The sequence below is a fragment of the Microcaecilia unicolor genome, chromosome 8, assembly GCF_901765095.1.
Source record: "Microcaecilia unicolor chromosome 8, aMicUni1.1, whole genome shotgun sequence".
Classification (NCBI taxonomy): Eukaryota; Metazoa; Chordata; class Amphibia; order Gymnophiona; family Siphonopidae; genus Microcaecilia; species Microcaecilia unicolor.
In genome coordinates, this window is record NC_044038.1 from 22,687,163 (window position 1) to 22,708,578 (window position 21,416).

General features: G+C 40.6%; 1 protein-coding gene across 1 annotated transcript in view; it reads right to left on the reverse strand.

Annotated features, from left to right (window-relative positions):
* Positions 1-395: 395 nt before the first annotated feature.
* DNAAF5 (dynein axonemal assembly factor 5) overlaps positions 396-21,416 on the reverse strand; it is an 83,063-nt gene continuing 62,042 nt past the window's right edge. The window contains exons 10-14 of the mRNA XM_030212570.1: positions 11,506-11,656; positions 8,941-9,097; positions 7,502-7,693; positions 3,229-3,511; positions 396-2,768 (exon numbers count right to left, since the gene is read on the reverse strand). Of these exons, the coding sequence (XP_030068430.1) occupies positions 3,345-3,511; positions 7,502-7,693; positions 8,941-9,097; positions 11,506-11,656 (667 nt within the window). The 3' untranslated portion in view covers positions 396-2,768; positions 3,229-3,344. The remainder of the gene's footprint in view (positions 2,769-3,228; positions 3,512-7,501; positions 7,694-8,940; positions 9,098-11,505; positions 11,657-21,416) is intronic.

The window sequence follows — 21,416 nt, forward strand, 5'->3', positions numbered from 1 at the left end:
TATAAACTTTAATTTAATAGAGATTCCGGTCTTAACAGAGTCAAATTATTGAAAATAAAAAAATGGATGTATTAACATTCCAATGTCATGTTAAGAAAGCTGTATTATTACAGAGAAAAATCAAAACACAAACAGTACATAAACTAGGGTCGTTGTAGAAGTCTCTTGCACCCTTCTGTATTTTTCACGTTCTAAAAGTTAGAATTCAGAATGCATCAAAGTAGGCATTTGTTTCACTGATCTACAGTACAGATTCTACACTTTCAAAATGAAAGAATATAAAAATACTTAAAAAAGAAGAAAAAAAAAGCCTTGACTGCCCAAGAGGCATATTTTCAAAGCACTTAGCCTTCCAAAGTTCCCTAGAAACCTATGGAACTTTGGAAGAGGTCTTCACACCCTTTGTCGTAGGAAAACCAAATTAGTTCTGGTTCCATAATTGTCTTAAAGGGGCACAGAATAAGTTAGAGTCAGTCTGTATCTAGTCACAGTAGCTGAGCTGATTGGACTATACCTAGGTTTTGTTGTATGAAGTGAATCTGAAGCAGAGATCTAAGCAAGGCAGACAGAGCTGCAAAAGAAATCAAGGATAAAAGTTAACCTTCCCCCAATGAGAACATTTGAATGTGTTGACTGTCCAGTCAATCAACTGGCCTGATGAGACTAAAGTGGAACATTCTGGTCTCGGTGATCAGTGAACTGTGATGTAAATTAAATGGCACATGCATGGCCCTGCTAACACCATCCCTAAGTAAGGCCTGATGGTGGTAGCATTTGCCCCCGATATTCAATGCTATTTAACCGGTGAGGAATGGCCGCTGACCAGTTCAATTGTATACTGGCGCCCAACCAGCAACATTTACTGGGAGATGACCATTATTCTCCTGCTGAATATTGCCAATTAGCGCCTAGAAGATAACCAGCTATATCACATGCTTTATCCAGTCTGGCGTCAGTATTCAGTGCCTAACCGGATAAGTTTAGCAGTCAAATAGGACTGCATAAATAGCTGTCCTGTCCTATTTTTGACCACTAAATAGTTAAACAATTAGCACTGAATATTGTCATAACCAGTTAAGTTTGTAGCAGTTTAAAAAACCCTGCATATTCAAATATTGGTTGCCAAAAATTGCCCAGCATTGAATATCTGTGTTTAAAGCTGGCAGCAAACAGCAAAAAGCAATCTTTTCCTCCAGGTTTCAAATACCTGACACCAGAGAGAAAAGTTCAACATTCACCAGGACAGTGACCCTCAGCACCAAGTAACAATGGAGTGGCTTAGCAAGATGGTAAGAGTCCTCAAATGGCCCAAAGCCCAGATAAACAAATCTCAACACATAAATAACAGATACACAGTTGTTTCTTCAGTGTATCTAACTCATACACACTACAACCTAACCATCCCATAACAGTCCCACAGACCCCACCCCACCCCCTTTTCATCTTTGGATCAAGCCCCTTAAATCTCCAAGTCCACCATACTGCACAGGCATTCCGCATCTTGCCAATGTCTGTAGAGTTACCAGCGCCTATCAAATGAACGCACCCTGAAATGGCAAATAGTCGTCAGGCGATATATAGCATACCACTGGCCCAGCTTCCGCACTACCTTCTCAAGGCTGGGAACACTACTACCCTCGCTGCTGTCAGTCCTAATCGCAGCAGCAGATCCGCACTCTCTGACAAGTGGGGCAACGGTACATTTAGAACAGCAAGCTCCATAGGTAGACACTTATTATAAATGATGCTTGGTGTTACTGCTGCAAAGGGAGCTTTCACCAGATGGTGAGCAAAGGATATGAAGATGTAAAAATAAAAGTCTTTACTTTATAATTACATTTTGAATGTATCTATAATTCACAGTCAAAAGTGTAGAGTATATTATGTAGATCAGTAAAACAAACTCTTTATATTAATGCATTTTGAAATATATATTTTAGACAGCGTAATACGAAAAATATACAAGGTTATGGAAAGTTCTACAAGGAACTCTATATGGCGATAAATGACTGGAACTACTAAATATATTATATACTGTATTTTAAATTATTCCAACAAAGCCAATGTTGTTTTTCAGTTGCAATCTTTAAGGCAAATGAATAGTCAGAAATGGACTTAGAATTCACTTGCTACAGGGAACCTTCTGGATAGTGGCTCTATCCATAACTTACATTTCTACACTGCAACATCTTCCTCACTGTGACAAGGTAGCGTTATAAGGTGAGAGAGAGAGAAGCAATTTAAAGTTCTCTAGCTAGCCCAGCTAGGGCATAATTGCTGCATTAGCTCTGTGGTAAACTCAGCAGGTTGAAATCTTGAGATCTTCATTTGCAAAAATAAGCTTTGGCACTGTGAAGCAGATCTTCAACACAGCTGTGCTCTGGTTCACTCTCTTCCCAGCACGCACTGAGATTTCCAGGAGCTGATCTTCTATGAGGAGTAAATGCCTGTTGTCTGTTATATAGCAATTAAAAAAAAAAAAACCCTCAACACATTCCATTCCTTCATCTGGACATTTTTGCAAATTAAAAGATTTTAAAATTATCATTACACCTGAAGAATGAATGGGTAGATGACATCTGATCTAAACTTCTGTGAAAGTACATATTCAAAAAAAAGAAAAATCCAAAATGGAGCTGTTGCCAACTAGAAGGAATATGATTTTGAGTGTTTATGAAAATGAACCGCAGAACCATCAGGTGGCTTTTTTTTGTTGTAGCTATCATTTTTCCTTTGGTGGTTGGTTTTCTGTATAAAATGTTTTGAACCTGTACCAGGGGCGTAGCCAGCCTTCCGTGGGAGAGGGGTCCAGAGCCCGGGGGGAGGGGGCACATTTTAGCCCTCCCTCCGGCGCCGCCCCTCCACCGCCGACATTGCCGCCCCCCCCTCCCGCCGCGAACCCGCCGCAGCCTACCTTTACTTTTGCTGGCGGGGGATCCCACTCCCCGCCAGCCGATGTCTTCTTCTTAGTCGCTTCCTGCTCTTCAATTTGTTTGCTGACGTCCTGCACGACGTCAGACTCAGAGAACAGAACTGTTCTCTGAGTCTGACGTCCTGCACGTACAATTGAAGTGCAGGAAGGACTGAGAAGACGTCGGCTGGCGGGGAGTGGAATCCCCCGCCAGCAAAAGTAAAGGTAGGCGGGGGCGGGTTCGCCGGGAGGGGGGTCCTGGGGTGAATCTGCGGGGGCCCAGGCCCCCTCAGGCCCCACGTAGCTACGCCACTGACCTGTACTTGTGTACTGTATTTCTAAGCGCCACACTGGTTACTCACAGGATAACCTTAAAGCACAACAGATCTGAGTCAAACAAGAACTGGTCTGTTACTGATACTGTGTTACCACCTTAGACCTTTGATGCTGCAAGGATATCCGCATCTCTTTTGTCCTTTGCTGATTTAATATGTTGCAAAAGCTGTTCACAGTAATCTGGAGTTCGATGCTTGTGTCTGACTGCCTCAATTTCCTTCTCCAACAAAGATGGATACACAGAACTTCCTTCCTTTAATGTTTCTGCAAAACAGAATCATGCATTTACTCAGACTGGGCTCTTGAAAACATTTATTTAAGTTAAATGAAAGTTAACCTTACAAACATAAAACAATAATGCTATTAATAAACATCACAAAACAGCCATATGAAAAAAACAATAAACCTCCCAGTTAGGAGAAACTGGTAAAGAACTGGTTAGGCAAGTGGGGAAAGAGGTAACTGTAGGTGATATGAAAAGTATGTTAGATAGCAGAGCATACATGGCATCAGTGGAGGCGGGTGTGCATGAGATGCACTCCAAGCTTTTACACCATTGCTTTACAGTCTAAGTTGGAGCTGGCACCCTCAGATAGGTGCCCATGGTATAGAATGGAGAGAGGTAGTTCGATACATCTTTTTCTGACGTTTAAGATCAAAAGCAGAGTACCAGTGGTCAGTCACAGAAGCAACTACTGTGACTGACTGGCAGTGTTGCCAGGTGGGCGGTTTTACCGCCCAATTGGGCGGTTTTCCGCGACCCACCGTGGGAAATTTTTGCCCGCAGCGGGTTGCGGTTTTTTGGGCTTCTTTTGTGTCTTTTGGACGGTTTTTTCGGCCGTGGGGGGCGGGGTTAGTGACGTTTTGGGCGGGGCCGATGACAGCAGGGGCGGGGTTGATGACGGTGGGGGCGGGGTGATGACGCGGGGGGTGGGGGTGTCAGGGGCGGGGTTTGAGTTTGGGCGGGTTTTGGGCTCCTTTGGGTGGGAAAAAAATTTTCCACCTGGCAACCCTGCTGACTGGTATGGGGGTGGGGTGGTATTACTGTTGGGAGATATTTCTCGCTTTGAAGCCCAACCACACAGGATGAGGAATTTTGAATTAACACTGCTGCTGGTGTAGAAATGCATTTCCCTGCAATGGATGGCCAAAGAACCACCAGCATTCTCACAATGGCAAGACAGGATTATAGGATTTTTACAGCTAGAGTTGTTGAAGGTAGCGAGTGTAGAGTGCAAAGTACGTGAAGGATATGACTTTTTACTCATGGACTTCAAGGAAGAGGGTGTACAGTGGATTGGATTGGCCATAAAAGGAAGTTGGGGGGGGGGGGGGGAATCGTTCAGTAGAGGGGGACCTTATCTTGTTGTGACTTTTTTCTTCTTTTTATTCACAAGTTGAGAGTTTATTTTTTAATCAAGTTGTAATGTGACTCTTACGCCCTGATGCACACAGCTTACCATGCTCGGAATCTCCAATTTTGACCGGTTCAATCCAGTTTAGCGTGCATGTTATTCAACAAGTAATGCACAAAGGGGTCCTGTGTAGTTTTTACCTTTTGCGGTAGCAGCCAATGAGAATCGTACAAAAGTGTATTACAACGAGCTGATTAGTATTTAAATGTGCATTCCAAGTTATGCACAGAAGGGAGTGCCTACCTTTTACGAAGAAATTTTTATGGGAGGTCAGGAGCTGTCGTAGTATGACAGTGGCATCTCAGTGGAGCAGTCTGTCATATTTAAATAGTGTGTGTGTGTGTCCTGCATGTTAAAGCACTGTAAAGAGCTTGTCTTGGAACAAAAAAAAAAACCACATTGTGGAGGCACACCCATAGCATCCATAGTTTTGAAAAAAAAAAAAAAAAAAAAAAGCTACACACAGCTTTAATACACACACATATATACAATAAACCCCCTGGGGCGTGTTAGTTGGTGTGGAAACTCACAAAAAGAAATGTTCACGGCCCGGGTGGTTTACTGCTTATATATGCCTGAATGAAAGCTGAGGTGGTGTGTCCACAGTACATGCTATTCTGGTCATGCGCAGAGCGCCAAAGTTTAGTAAGTGACTGTCCTTTGCATGCACTGGCGCTTTCCCTACTGAGCTGCTTCCTGTAATTGTGAGCAGCTCATTTGCATGAGATTTCCTTTGAGCATCGCTCGCTATTTCAACGTTAACTTTTACTGGGGATCTAAAAGCAATGGGATTTTTATGGGGACTTTTGTGCATCGGCACCTTAGTTGATGTTGTATTATGGAAGTTGTAGAGTGCTTTGTTTCCCTGATGCTGTGTAAATAAAAAGAAGCACCATTAAATAAAAAAATTAAAAAAAAAAATCAGATTTTAAAACACTTATTTGAAAAAAGAAAGATACCCCCATTCAGCCATATGGTGTGAACTGTATCAATATCTTACTACTGGCCAATATTCAGGTGAAGAACTTTGGTTCCCTCTGCTGTTGTTACCAGGAACTGCTCAATATAAAGTCTGAGTCCCTCATTAAAAAAGTCTCTCTCTCGTGCTTTATGCCTTATATCATAATTTCTGTTATTAAGGAGTATGTGCAGGTCTTCTCAGTTATTTGGGAATAATGGCTGACGTGCCCGTGCATAAAGAGGCGGTGTTTGTTACATCACTTATACACAAATATTGGGAAATACTGGCTACACATCCATGTTTTCAAGAACACCCGATAGTTGCCTATCGTAGGGGCAAAACTATAGGAGAGATGTTGTCATTTAGATGTTTGGGATACACTATTCCATCTCGTGTGTGTGGTCAGACAGTATGCATGCACTGTCAGTGGTGCACATCAGCCATTATTGGTAGTAGTTGGACTGCTCCACGTAGGGACAAGACAATATTGAGTCGAACAAACACTACGAGGCATATTTTCAAAGCACTTAGCCTTCCAAAGTTCCATAGAAACCTATGCAACTTTGGAAGGCTAAGTGCTTTGAAAATATGCCTCTACATGTGAATCTGAGAATGTGGTATATGCCATTTTATGGCCCTGTGACTTAATTTATGTGGGCAGATCATCGCGCCCTATAAAATACAGATTGTCTGAGCATAAGTCCAGTATCCATACACGCACTTTATCGGCTCCGCTAGTACAACATTGGGTGGAAAAAGCCCATGAGATATCAGACTTGCAATGGCGGATTATAGATACAGTAGAGAGAGGAAATATGGGTGGTGATATTGCAAAGCTGTTGAATTTTAAAGAGCAGCGGTGGATATTTACTCTTGATACGGTAACTCCCCGTGGGCTGAATAGCCAATTGGAATGGGGTTCCCTGCTCTGACGTGAATGTTGGTAGAACACTGATAGGATAGGATAGATGAGATATGATTGGTGGGGACTGTAGGCAGGTCTATAAAATAGTTGAGAACGCTGACGCCATCTTAAGAGAAATGATGATGGCGTTGTTAAAAGTCAGTCAATATATGGATAATGTATTGAATTGAAATAAGGTCATAGTAGTATTCTAATGTACTATGTTTTTCCTTTGTCCACAGTAGACTTGACCCTGATGCAGCAACTGCGAAACATGCCGCATGTCTCTAAGAAATGTAAAATGTAAAGGGAAGACATTATATTACTAATTGATGACGCTGGGCAAATGTGACACTGTGTAGATTATCCTGTTTGACATACCAGAGGTTGCTGAAGGTCCTTTTGAACCAAGACATTGTTTTACCTGGTATTAGCTTAACTCTTTGTTCAACAATGTCTTTCTGCTACATTAGGATTTCCAGTTTGTCCAGAACTGGCTTCTACTGAATGACCCCCGAGTTTCCCCCCATATTTTAACCCTATCCCATAGTCATCCAGCCATCATGAATACAGGCTGGGAGGCAGAACGTACTTAGCCAGGAAGTAGGTTTTATGGTTATCTGATGGCTAGACTCCCCCCCTCCCCGGAGGCTCTGAATACTAATTACCTTCTACAGCAATAGCTGCCACCCTTCAGGACTTAAGGGCACTGGCTCTGCATTATGTCCCACCTTTGCCAGCCCAGGGGAGGGTCACTTGAAAAGGTATTTCTGCAGGTAAAACAGTATTTTATGTGCAGAAATAACCTTTTATTAAACGTATGCACATACAGTGTAAGCAATTTTTCTGACCTGAGGGAGGGGTTAACATTATACACATAAAACAATCTAGAATATAATGGGTATAAGTGCTTTGTGGGGCAGAAAACCAATCTGAAAAGAAGTAGAGAAATAAAGGTTCTTTCACTGTCCTACCTAAGACTGCGATCTGGATGCTATTGTCAGGATCATCCAGATGAATCAATAACCCTTGGTATAAAAATTCTATATGACTTTTATATGTTGTTCTTTCATAATCATCTGTAATGCATTTAAACCAGGTAATTAAAGTTTTGGCAGCTGCAATTCGCACTTCATCAGATGCATCATCAAGACGTTTCAGGAACTCTGGAAAAAAAAAGAAAAATATCCATAATTATTTCAAGTAGTAGCCCTGCATATCAAGTAGAATATTTAAACTACTGTATAGGAAATATAGAATTACAAAAGGAAACATTCCTCTAGAAAGAATGGCAAGACTCATTTTTAATTTATCAGAGAGAGATGCCATATCCTCAAGCTCTTCCAGAAACCTCATCAGTATCTATCAAGGGTAACGAGAGAAGAGTTGGGAAGACATTAGGAAAAAAAATTTTTAGTGCTGGGCAAAAATATTTCCTTCATGTTAAGCAAATATTAGTTATTGAGTTTCTAATTTTTTATATTTGCTGGTGCAGTATTGAATTTTTAACCTTAAGTATAAATGTATGCAAGTAAATTAGTATTTATAACCTACATACGTACTTGTGAACTCTGCCCACACTCCATCCAAACTCTGACCCTGTTCACCCCTACCAGCAATCGTATGTACTTTTACACCAGTCGGTATTTTATGAAAGGCCCCATTTACTTACACATGTGGTCACATATGAGCAAAAATGATGACCCACACACATAGAGGCTCATTTTCAAAGCACTTAGCCTCCCAAAGTTCCATAGAAACCTATGGAACTTAGCCTCCCAAAGTGCTTTGAAAATATGCCTCATAGTAACATAGTAGATGACGGCAGAAAAAGACCTGCACGGTCCATCCAGTCTGCCCAAGAAATGTGCCACTTTTTTGTATATACCTTACCTTGATTTGTACCTGTCTTTTTCAGGGCACAGACCGTACAAGTCTGCCCAGCACTATCCCCGCCTCCCACCATTGGCTCTGGCACAGACCGTATAAGTCTGCCCAGCACTATCCCCGGCTCCCAACCACCAGCCCCGCCTCCCACTACCGGCTCTGTTATCCAATCTTGGCTAAGCTCCTGAGGATCCATTTCTTCTGAACAGGATTCCTTTATGTTTATCCCACGCATGTTTGAATTCCGTTACCGTTTTCATCTCCACCACCTCCCGTGGGAGGGCATTCCAAGCATCTACCACTCTCTCTGTGAAAAAATACTTCCTGACATCTTTTTTGAGTCTGCCCCCCTTCAATCTCATTTCATGTCCTCTCGTTCTACCGCCTTCCCATCTCTGGAAAAGATTTGTTTGCGGATTAATACCTTTCAAATATTTGAACGTCTGTATCATATCACCCCTGTTTCTCACGTAGTTTGACTAGTCCTAACTTCCACTCAAGCTATCTGAAAATAAATGGACCATACCTGGATAAAGTTTATTGAGATTATCTGGATTAAACTGGTTCCCACAGATTTGCAAGATGACATTGATAATACGACAAGCCATTAACCGAGTTATCTTTGAATCTTCATCCAGTGCAGTAATCACCTGTGGCATCAAAACTTCTCGTACCTGCAAAAGCTGAAGGTAGCCATCAAGGTATGAGTAGAAACATTCCAGCTAGTTTGGCAATCTGCAGCTCTTTAGGGACACTTGATTTGTATCACTACTCTTCAAGTACTATAATCACCCGTATACCAAATATGTCAATGTCAATCAAAAAAGGGGCCACAAATCTATGGCTCTCAATTATTCCTATATTGACATATAACATCTTTCTTTCTTTGGATTTAGCTCATGCTTTTACCCTTTCTCTCTTACACTTCTAAGAAATTGATTGTTTGCTGACTTGATGTATGTTTTTATAGACTGTTGTAAGCCACATTGAGCCTGCCCGTGGGTGGGAAATTGTGGGATATAAATGCTATAAATAAATAAATACTTCTTCATTGTTAGCTTAAGACAGTTTACATTCAGCTATAGCAGGTATTGCCTTGTCCCCAGAGGGATAGATTTAATAAACTGCACTAATGCATTACCATGTGCTAATGTACATTATTAGTAAATACATCTCATTACATAAAATGGGCCCTGTAGTAAATAGTGCATATTAACACCTGCTAACACGATAATATCCTTTAGTAAATATAATGAAGTTTGTACTTGAGGAAATGGAGGACCAAGTGACTGCACAAGATTACCAGCAGCATCAACAGATGCAGCAGGATTTGAATCCTGGCTCCTTGGTTCTTGGCCTACTGCTTAACCAATAAGCTATTCCGCCATTTGATATTTTGATGCAATTTTAGTTTTCTAACACCAAAGTATTTCTCCTGATGTAATATTGACATAAAAGCAGGGGTGGACTGACCATTTGGGTAACCAGGCATTGCCCAAGGGCCCTGTACCTCCTCCCCATATGTCCAACAGCTCTCTCCCCTCCATCCTCTGGTCCAGCGCTCCCCGTCTCCCCTCCCCTTGTTTACCGCAAAAGTCCCTTTCTCCATACAAGGCCTCAGCTGTTTGCCGCCAACTGGAACCTTCTCTCTGCCGTGGCTTCCTGCTTCCGAAAATGCAGGCTACAGAAGAGAGGTTCTGGTCAGCAGCGGACAGCCAGGGCCCTCTACGGAGAAAAGGACTTTTGAGGTAAATGGGTGGGGAGGGGGCAAGAGAGAAAGGGGCAGTGCTGGATCTGGGGAAGGGGATGTGTGGTGTGAGAGATGTGGGACCCAGGGGTGGTCCACATCCCTGTCAGTATACCCCTGTAAAAAAGGGTTCAACTGGTATTCTCAGGCTACAACAAGATGTAGACGCTGATAGAGTGAAGTGATGAACATCCTACTGGGCTAAAAATGCACACAAAAATTTGTTTTCTTCATCATCTCAGGGCTTGTACATATATAAAGCATTATCCTCAGATGACCACTTGATCCCCATCAGGAAGCTGAGCACTTGCACCCTGAAGTGTGAGGACAGTACAAACACCTTGTATGTGAGATAACTTTGGGAATCATTACTTAAATGCCTGATCCCTGCAACACAACAAAACCAAAGTACGTCATGGACAAAACTCAACCCTTCCGATGCACGATTCCCTAATGTGGCTATGCCACATGATCTCTATCTTACCACAATATCACTTTGTATTTGTTCTCGCCGGAGTCTGCGAACGCCCTCCGGTACTATGTAAGCCACATTGAGCCTACCAATAGGTGGGAAAATGTGGGGTACAAATGTAGCAAATAAATAAATAAATCACTGCCCTGTAATTTTTTCACAGAAAGCACATACTGCCTTTAAATTAGAAATATGCAGCCAAAGGGGTGCATTTAGCATAGATTATTCCTACGGCTGTGCACTAATTCTTCTTATGAGGTGCAAGAAAATAATCATACTCCCAGTTCTTTATAATCCACAGTAACTTCTGTTTTCTTAGGTACCCACTGAAACATTCAAAAGAGAAGTCCAGGACACTCAGCATGAGAGCCATACCCACTAAAAGCTTACCACAAAGATTCCCTATTTGGTATTTATACTCTAAGATTTCTGAGTATTAACAGGCAGCTCCAGTATATATTACAAAAAAAAAAATATATATATATATATGATACTGTACCCATCACCTATGGAGTTTAAAAACCATGATGAATGTGTGCATAGACCAAAGTGATTTTTTTTTCCCAGGGCATGTAAATGTTAATGTAAATAAAATATTTTTGCTCTGTTCAAAACTGTTCCTTTAAAAAATGATGATAGAAAGTTTAGGCTATGAATGACATTTACAGTTGTATCTGCCAAGTCAACTTGTTAATTTTAGATTTGTGTGTATACATAATGTTCTGATGTAACTTTCAAATTGCCAAGAAGCAATCTCTAGGCATAGATATGTATAAAACCTAGGATTTGATTTATGGTGCACATCTATTTTCCTTCTTTCCATTGTTTCAAGAGGCAGATTTTTAAGGAGTTGAGGGTGGAAAAAAAATTACCTCTGTTGCAGCAAGAATCTGACAATGAAGCAGGGCCCATAGGCAAGACACAGCTATGGTACGAATTGCAGCTGCTGTCCTTCCAGCATGCCACTGCATATTGGGCACCAATATGTCCTTTACCAGGGTCTCTACATAGCCAAGGAACTGCCTATAATCAGGAAGAAAGACAAACAAATGAGGGCAGTGAAAGGACAAATTGGCCGAGATTCTGAAATTAGAATGCGTTTAATTCTGAAATGTCAGATCTTGATCTATAGAAGTGAAATAGAGAAAATATGCAGGAAGCGAAAATGTAAGACTAAACCTAATATACGAAATTTGATCATATTAAATTGTTGCAATAATGTCCAGTCAGTTTTTGGTCTACAAATTCCTAAGCCCCTTAAGCATACGCAACATTTATCTTTCAAGAAGCCATGTACTATTAATCTTAATGAGAGGAAGGTAGCTTAAAAAATCAGAAATACAATCAACAACTTTAACAAAAAGTATCTCTTTACAAGTGAATGACAGCACTATTTTAGAATTAAGAAAAAAAAAAGAGTGGACTCAGAATCCTGTGATTGAAACTAGGTGGCCTTCACAACTGGATGGGGATGGAGGCCAGCAGAAGGTGTTTGAATTGGTTATAGAGAAATTATCAACTAAATTGTGAAAACCTCATCAGAAATCACCATGTGGCACATAGCTCTGGACTGAGAATGCAACATTCTAACTGGTTGATCCTCACCATTCAACTCATTAGTTCAGAGAGACCCATTATTTCACTACCTTCAGAAGTTCAAAAATGTTTTTACATTAAAATAAGATACTTCTTACAGTTTATTTTAAATCAGGGATTCTCAACCCATTTAGGGTAGCAGCTACCACTCCATGAAGGTTACCACCCACTCCTCCCCATGCACCTTCATTTGGGTCACCAAAGGACTAAAATACAAATCAACATATGCTTCCAGCTTCTCCTACATAAGTACGCAACTATGGAATGCGCTACCAAACGTCACAAAAACAACATACGAACTAGCAAACTTCCGGAAATCACTGAAAACCTACCTGTTCAAAAAAGCATACCACAATGATCCAGCCTAAACAACAGACAACGAAACGTTTACCAGGACTGACCAAAACTGAACTCTCTATACTTGACTGCTTAATTTACTCTGTCATTTATGGTCCTTAATGCAACAACCACTCTGTATTTCTTACTCCGGAAACGGCGATCGCTATTACGGCATCATGCAAGCCACATTGAGCCTGCAAATAGGTGGGAAAATGTGGGATACAAATGCAACAAATAAATAAATAAAAATAAAGAAAAAATTGGGCCATGAATTTACATTTTTTTTTTTTACGAAGAAGTTTTATTTTTGTAATGCTTACGGGTTTCCACCCAAGCCCCAAAAATTTGTATTATCAGCCCTTTGTCCCTATCTACTATTGAATGAATGACTGCATCTCTTTGTCTCACTGTCTCTCAGGTATTGTTGCTGATTTTGCAACTGCTCTCAGAGGCCCTTTTACAGAGCTGCAGTAAGCCCAATGTGGGCTTACCACACGCTCTTCCGGGACTACCGCTGGCCCAACACGGCCACCGGCAGTAGAACTGCCCTAAGCACGCCCCATTTCCGGGAGAAAAAGAAAACCCACATAAGTGGCCTGTGTGGCGGTAATTCAACATTGCCACGTGCTGCCCTGTTACCGCGGGAGCCCTTATCGCCACCTCAATGGGTGATGGTAAGGGCTCCCCATTGCATGGCCATGCGATGAGTTCTCTTACCGCATGGCCATGTGTGTCTGGGGGGCTTTTTACTCACTGCAGTAAAAAGGGCCCTGGCGCACAGGAAAACAGCCCCCACAGGGCCCTTTTCCCCGCAGCATGGTAAAAGGACCCCTCAGTTGTTAGTCTCTGGGTTATTAACGTGCTATCACTGCATCCCTGGATACACCAGGTCATGTGACCTGCAATATAAAACTTCCATCCTTACACTATAAATTAATGAGTCTTAGCGGCAGCACGCACCTATGGCGCGGACTGTCTCCAGTTTTGCATAAGCAAGACGTATCCATATGGTATGTATGGGTTTTTATTATTTTTCTCCTTTTCAATGTCTCTTATACAGGGACCAATACTATTTTATCCAAGATTGTTCTGGCATTCTCTTCTCAAATCCCTGTTATCTGAGGAAAACGGCCATTTCAAACGTGTTCTGTGGACTTTCGCTCACGTCAATTAATCTCTGTACTGCTTTCTTCCAGCCCTCGGCATTTTCGGGATGCATGTTGTCTGCATCATTATTGAATTGTCACACTCTTAAATTTAACTCATTTATTAAAGATTTTCCAATTTCTTCGGGTTGTCAACTTTTGTGCCTCACCAAAACCTGGCTGAAGCCTGGTGAGGTGCCTTTTCTCTACCAATGTTTGCCACTAGGGTTTGATGTTCTGTCCCGTTCAACAAGGGAGAGGTTAAACACTTATTTATTCCACTTCTCTGCAGGTTACTGAATTGTCACAAACTTTATCTTATCCAGAAGGCTTGACTGTCAGAATACAAGCATGTAGTCCTTTCTTTTATCTCTCTCTTTTCTATTGCCTGCCTTCATTATCAACATTTCATTGGAATTGTTATCAGGCTATTGCGGACTTAGCTACATGTTATCCTGACCTGATCATTGTTGGCAATTTCAATACTCATGTGGATGATCTGCGCGATTATTGTTCTCGCCAACTTTGTTCACTTTTTACAGGATCTTGACCAATGGGTTTCTTTTCTCACACATAGAGCGGGACATATTTTCGACTTGGTTGTATCCTTATCATCTTTCAGCTTTGTTTGTTGGTCTTTCTCTGGTCATCCAGTTTCTTGGTCTGATCATTGTATAGTCTGTTTTACCTTACCAATTTCTGAATTAGATTGTAAACCTTTAGGTCCTTACAGTTTGCCTAGATATTCTTTTCCTAAGGATCTTTGTCACTTCCCTCTTTAGGTTCTCATTTCCCACCTGACTTTCCTATTTTAACACTATCGGAACAGACCTCTTTGTGATACTCAATCCTTCTGCAGCTTATTATGAATTTGCCCCTCTAGTACCTATGCTAAATCGCGTAGTCAGAGCTGGTATCACAGTGGCCTGAAACCGCTCAAACAACAATTTCGGCAGGCAGAGCATCGACAGAGGAAATCTAAACAATCATCTGACTTACACTGGTATCGTGTTAAATGCTGCCAATATAATTATCATCACTAAATCTAGTAATCCAGCATTCTAATCATTCTATCTTTGGTTCACTGGTCGGTAAAGGATCTATCTGTTCAACAGTTAATATTATTTCTCCTAATGTTCTAGCAGATTTTTGTTGAAAAGATAGATAGATTACAAAGTTCTTTTTCTACGTCCCCTACTTTATTATCCCTCAATCAAAATTAGTCAAATTATATTGAGTTTGCCTCCGGTCTCTCTTCACGGTGGAATATATTTCATCCTCAGACGTTGATTTCTTTGGGCAAAGTCCGAACTTCCATGAGAACGACTTTTTGTCCTTTGGACCCACGTCCCTCATCTTGGATTAAATTATCTAATTTACATATCTCCTCATGTGTTCATTATCATAAATTATAGTTTGACATCTGGACACGTCCCTTCAGATTGGAAGTAGTATCTGTTCGACCTACTCTGAAAAAAGCATTTAGTTAAGTCAATTTGTAGAGCAGAAGTTAGTGTTACCCCCTCAGCAATCAGGATTTAGGACATGTAGTATGAAAACTATTCTGGCACCTGTTCTTAGTGAAGTAAGGTCTCAATTAGATGCTTATTATATCACTTTAACCATTTCACATGATCTCTCAGTAGCCTTTGACTTGGATAATTCTATATTACTTTCACAGCTTCAGTCACTAGGGATTTCAGGTGTGGTTGTCATTTCTTACAGATCATTCTTGTCATGTCACTTCTAATTGCTCTACTTCTTCTGACAAAGTCTTAATATGTGGAGTACCTCAGGGTTCCAGACTTTCACCTCTCTTGTTAAATATTTTCTTAAGTCCACTTGCAACACTCACGCAAGAATTCTGTATTTCTTTCCATATGTATGCTAACAATATCTTGTTATTGTGTAAGGTCAGTCCATCAAATATAGGTCTTCTGCCTTTCCTACACTGTTTACAGGCTATTGCTGTCATTTTCTGAATTGTGACAAGATGGTGGCCTGATGGCTTACTGGTCGTTTGCCTGCTCCAACTAATTCACTGTTGTTATTTGACACTTTAATTACTCGGTATCGAGCTTCTAGTATTTAGGTGTTTTCTTGGACTGTAGCCTTTCATTTGAGCCACAGGTTTCTGCTTTATGTAATCACAGTTCTTTCTCTTGCGTCAACTAAGATCAGTGCGATTGTTCTTCAATCATGATAATTTCCATTCTTTAATTCTCTCTCTTTTCATGACTCATTTGAATTACTGCAATATTTATTTAGATATTTCTAAATCATTGCTTACTAGAATGCAAACATTACAGAACACAGCTATTTGCCTCCTCTGTCATGTACATAACTTCGATCAATTTACATTTGTTTTACGGGAACATCATTGGTTGCCAATATCCTATCGTATTCAATTTAAAGCATTATTATTGGGTTTCAAGTCTTTCTGTCAAGGGACACCAACCTATTTATCTTCGTTAACAATTCCATATGCACCTGTGCGGGTCCTGCAGGCCATAAATGATCATCGTATGGTCCTACCAGGACCTTGCTTTGAACAACTGGAAACAACTCATCATAGTGCTTTTTTCTTTGTCATTCCCTATCTTTGGAACTCTCTACCTTTGTTTTTAAGAGGTGAACTTAATATAAAGACATTTAAATCACTGTTGAAACCAGTTATTTAAAAAAGCTTTTTCTGCCGATTAAGGGGGCTCATTGTGCTCTTGGGAGACAGAGAGAGTGAGAAGGATGAGTTTTAATTACTATAATTTGTAAATTTCTTTTCGGTTCTGAGTGTATTACCTTTTCTGTCAAAATATTGTAGTTCTTTATTTTTTTTGTTTTGTTTTGTTAACTGCTTTGTTCTGTTCGACAGCTAAAGTGGTATATCAAATTTTAAATAAATTTGCTTTTTATGGTAATGAAACAGTATTTCATTATGACATATCTTAGCATGCATCCATGGCAAGTAAGGCTCATCAATGTTAATATTGGACATTTTCGGCAGAGCTCCAACAAGACTCCAGTTTCACAGAGAAAGATTTCTCTAGAATTTGGCACCCATTTTGGCAGACAATACCTAAGGGGGGCAGAAATCGTATTCTCAACCTCTAATGACTGACGACTAGAGACATTAACAATGAGTTAGTCTAATTAATCTCCCGGGGTGGGGTAGGTAGAGGGATGGGTCTGGGGGGGGGGGGGGGGGTAAGAAATAGGGAGGGGGGAAGGGAGGGATTGATGTGGGGTAATGGTTGTACACAGTTTAGTTTGGTAGGTTACAAAAAAGGTTAGATAAGGTGGATTATTTCTTAGCAATTTTGCTGTCCACAGTATATAAGTAGATGAGATCGGCAGTAGACTAATCAATGGGCGAATTATTATGTTTGTACAAAGTAACAATGTTTCAATTAACATGTAAAACCACCTTTACCACATGTAAGATGAATGACAGCACCTAATAAACAAATTTGAAAATAAATATTGGCCATTTTCTGTTTTCCACACATAGTGCTCCTGTTAATGCCACTCATGTCACAAGTCATAGTTCAATACATAACACACAATTATGCAGCACGAGAATGTGTTCAAGTCACTTGTCAATGTACAGCACGAAGAGTGCAAAGTGAATTGCAACTGTCTGCAGTTTACTTCTCCATTTGTGCTTTTGTAATCTAAACACCGCACTGTGGATTACACAAAGAACTTTCAGTAGACATTGTGTTCTTCTTGATGACAAATTTTAATCGCTACATAGTAATTACTTTTATTGATTCATTAAGGTCCTTTATGTGCTTAGTAACCAACTGTCACAGTTTCATTAAGTACTTTGTGTATGACATTGTGAGAAAACAGATTTCTGTTCACAGACCTCACATGCTAAAAGCTTACATTGGTTTTTGACTGGACCATGCTTCAGATCTAATTTCAAGTGTGCTTCTGGAGTAATAGAAATATATGAAAGTCAGCTTCTACGTACGTGGTGTAATGAACAGTTAATGTTTATAATCGAGAAAAGACTTGCTCATGCTCTTTTGACCTGATGAAGTGAATTCCTAAGGGCGAATCAAGAAAAATGTATTATGCTAGGAGTAACATAGTAACATAGTAGATGACGGCAGAAAAAGACCTGCACGGTCCATCCAGTCTGCCCAACAAGATATGTGCTACTTTATATGTAAACCTGACCTTGATTTGGTATCTGTCTTTTTCAGGGCACAGACCGTATAAGTCGAGTAGTGGTTACAGTGCCAGGCTGAAAACCAGGGAAGCCTGGTTTAAATCCTGCTGCTGTTCCTTGTGATCATGGGCAAATCACTTAACCCTCCATTGCCTCAGGTAATAAGGGGAATTATATAAATTGGTGCAGTCTAGGGGGTCCCAATGCTATGCGCTTAGCACCAATTCTATAATGGCATCTTGACACCAAGGTTATGTTAACCAATACCAGCATATGGTTGGCACTGGCGCATCCATGTGTAGGAGCACCCTCTTACGCCATGTCAATGGTAGATGTAGGTTGGTGCATCTTAGTGTGTCAAGTAACGCACATAGTTTATAGCATTCTATAAACTACACATGTAACTGGGAGACACGCCCATGACCTGCCCATACTCCGCCCACATTTACACCCCCCTCGCAGTTAAGCTCTATGGCACTTCGGCGCTACCTTTTAGAATAGGTGCTTTTTATGCGCTTGTTCCTAACTGCCTCTTTATGGCACTGCTGATGCACATAAGTGGTGCCACTATTGGATTTTAAGCCTTTTGGGGACAGGTAAAATATAGTTAGTGTACCTGAATGTACCTTGAGCTACTGCTGAAAAGCTGTGAGCTAAATCCAAATAAATCAAATATGCGTTTACCTGTATTTCCACACATTCAAGTGAATTTACTTTGTGACTACAGTACCTTTTCACTAAAGGAAACGTCATCCTTATAAGACTTCTGCTTTTGCATGCCTCTTCCAGCAGATGGCACTTAGAAATTAAAAAAAGAGGTAACAAACTTTTTACTTTCTTTAGGTTCTAAGTAACCCATACTCATTTCTTAAAAAAAAAGATTTAAATTGTCAGGCCTTTCGTACACATTAATTCTGCAATGGGTAAGTGGCTGAAGGTAAGATGGGAAAGGAAACCACTTTCCCTGCTCCACTTTTTGAAAAAACCAAACAAAAAAACCAAACAGGTAAACTACCATCAGAGCTCCGATTAAGACATTTGACGGGCAGTAAGAGCTTCTACATTTGACAGAGGAAAGCTAGCTCATCAGACATGGAAGCACAGGAGCCAAGAAGCAGTAGGACAGGATTTGACCTGTGACCTGGTATTTTATCCAAGACAACTGGAAGTCAATTATCATCTTTCCAATACTAGGAGAAAGATATTCTATCCTTCTTCCTCTCTCCCTACCTAGCTACCACAAAACATATTTTTTCCAATGAGAAGGCAGCACTTTGCGTTAACAAATAAGTCCATTATTATCATTCCAGAATGCCTTTGTCTTTGAAGACGGTCTATCTCAGTGTTTCCTAAGTCCAGACCTGGAGTACCCCTTGACAATCAGGCTTTCAGGATATCCACAATGAACATGCATAAAACAGATTTGCATAATATAATGGCGGCAGTGTATACAAATCTCTTTCATGCATATTCATTGTGGATACCTTGAAAACCTGAGTAGAAAGGGGTACTTCAGGACCAGACTTGGGAAACACTGGTCTATCCTAAATGAACCTTGGTTGCGATTATGTTTACAGAAATGCCCGATTTTAATCTGTTAAAGAAAACTTGTAAATCAAAACATAAAAAGGTATGGGTCTAACATACCTCCAAAGCCATGAGAAGACAAAGAAAGAGAATTACCATTACTACTTATCATTTCTATACAATTAGGTATTTAACTATTCCTGAGCCAAAGAACCCGTAATAATGTCTACAACACAAGGAGCATAGTGGCCACAAAGGAACTATATACCAAAGTAACCTGGAACTAATGAATTCAAATAGTTCAACTATACCCCTAAAAAAGAAATTCATTACTTACAGACCAGTAGCATCCATACCACTAATAACCAAAATAACCGAAGGAGTGGTAACTAAACAACTCACTAACTATTTAAACAAACATTCAATACTGCACGATGCCCAATCAGGATTCCGATCGAATCACAGCACAGAAACAGTATTAATCACCCTCATGTCTAAATTCAAACAACTGATTGCAACCGGCAACAACATACTCCTCCTACAATTTGACATGTCCAGTGCCTTCGACATGGTAGACCACGGAATCCTAGTACACATACTTGAATACTTTGGCATGGGAGGAAATGTCCTAAACTGGTTCATGGGGTTCCTAACCCAACGTTCATACCAAGTCACATCAAACTCAGCCACGTCTGCCGCATGGACACCTGAATGTGCAGTACCACAAGGATCACCCCTCTCACCGACTATCTTCAACCTAATGATGACCCCTTTGGCAAAACTCCTATCAAACCACAACCTCAACCCTTATATCTACGCCGATGATGTAACAATATACACCCCTTCCAAAAAAGACATCAAAGAAATCACCAAGGAAATCAACCAAAGTCTACGTATCATGAACACCTGGGCTGATGCATTTCGTTTGAAACTAAATGCAGAAAAAACTCAATGCCTGGTACTCACCTCCCAATACAACACGAATGAATCTACCGCCATAAACACACCTAACCTGAACCTTCCAATCTCAGAAACGCTAAAAATCCTTGGAGTTACTATCGACCGCCACCTAACACTCGAAACCCATGCAAACAACACAACCAAAAAGATGTTTCACTGCATGTGGAAACTGAAAAGAATTAGACCATTCTTCCCTAGATCCGTCTTCCGCAGCCTAGTACAATCCCTAGTACTCAGCCATCTGGATTACTGCAACTCACTGTACGCAGGCTGCAAAGAGCAAATCCAGAAGAAACTTCAAACAGCCCAAAATACAGCAGCTAGACTCATCTTCGGAATACCAAAATATGAAAGTGCAAAACCCTTACGAGAGAAGCTACACTGGCTCCCACTCAAAGAACGCATTACTTTTAAAGTATGCACACTGGTCCACAAAATCATCCATGGCGAAGCCCCAGCCTACATATCGGAGTTAATTGACTTACCACCCAGAAATGCAAAAAGATCATCCCGAACTTTCCTCAACCTCCACTTCCCTAACTGCAAGGGCCTGAAATACAAGACGCTGCACGCATCAACCTTTTCTTACATGAGCACGCAGTTCTGGAACAAACTGCCACAGAACCTGAAAACGATACATGAACAAACCAACTTCCGTAAGTCATTGAAGACACATCTTTTTGATAAAATTTATGGAAAGAACCAAAACACAAAGCTCACACGTACTGCTCAGCAATACATCCACTTATGAATTCAAACCCCTAATCTCACCACACTCATACATTTACTCTCAGAAAAATGCATACCATAGGCTTCACACAGCACCCCTCAATATCCCGTTCTCTCCTTCCAATGTCTCATTCTTCTTTTCAATTAATTTAGTACTTACGATTTTGACCTTATCTTGCTTACCCTCATAATGTAATCCATAACCTGAATTGTAACAAATTATATTTCCATTTTTCATAATGTATTGTAAGCCACACTGAGCCCGCAAATAGGTGGGAAAATGTGGGATACAAATGCAATAAAATAAATA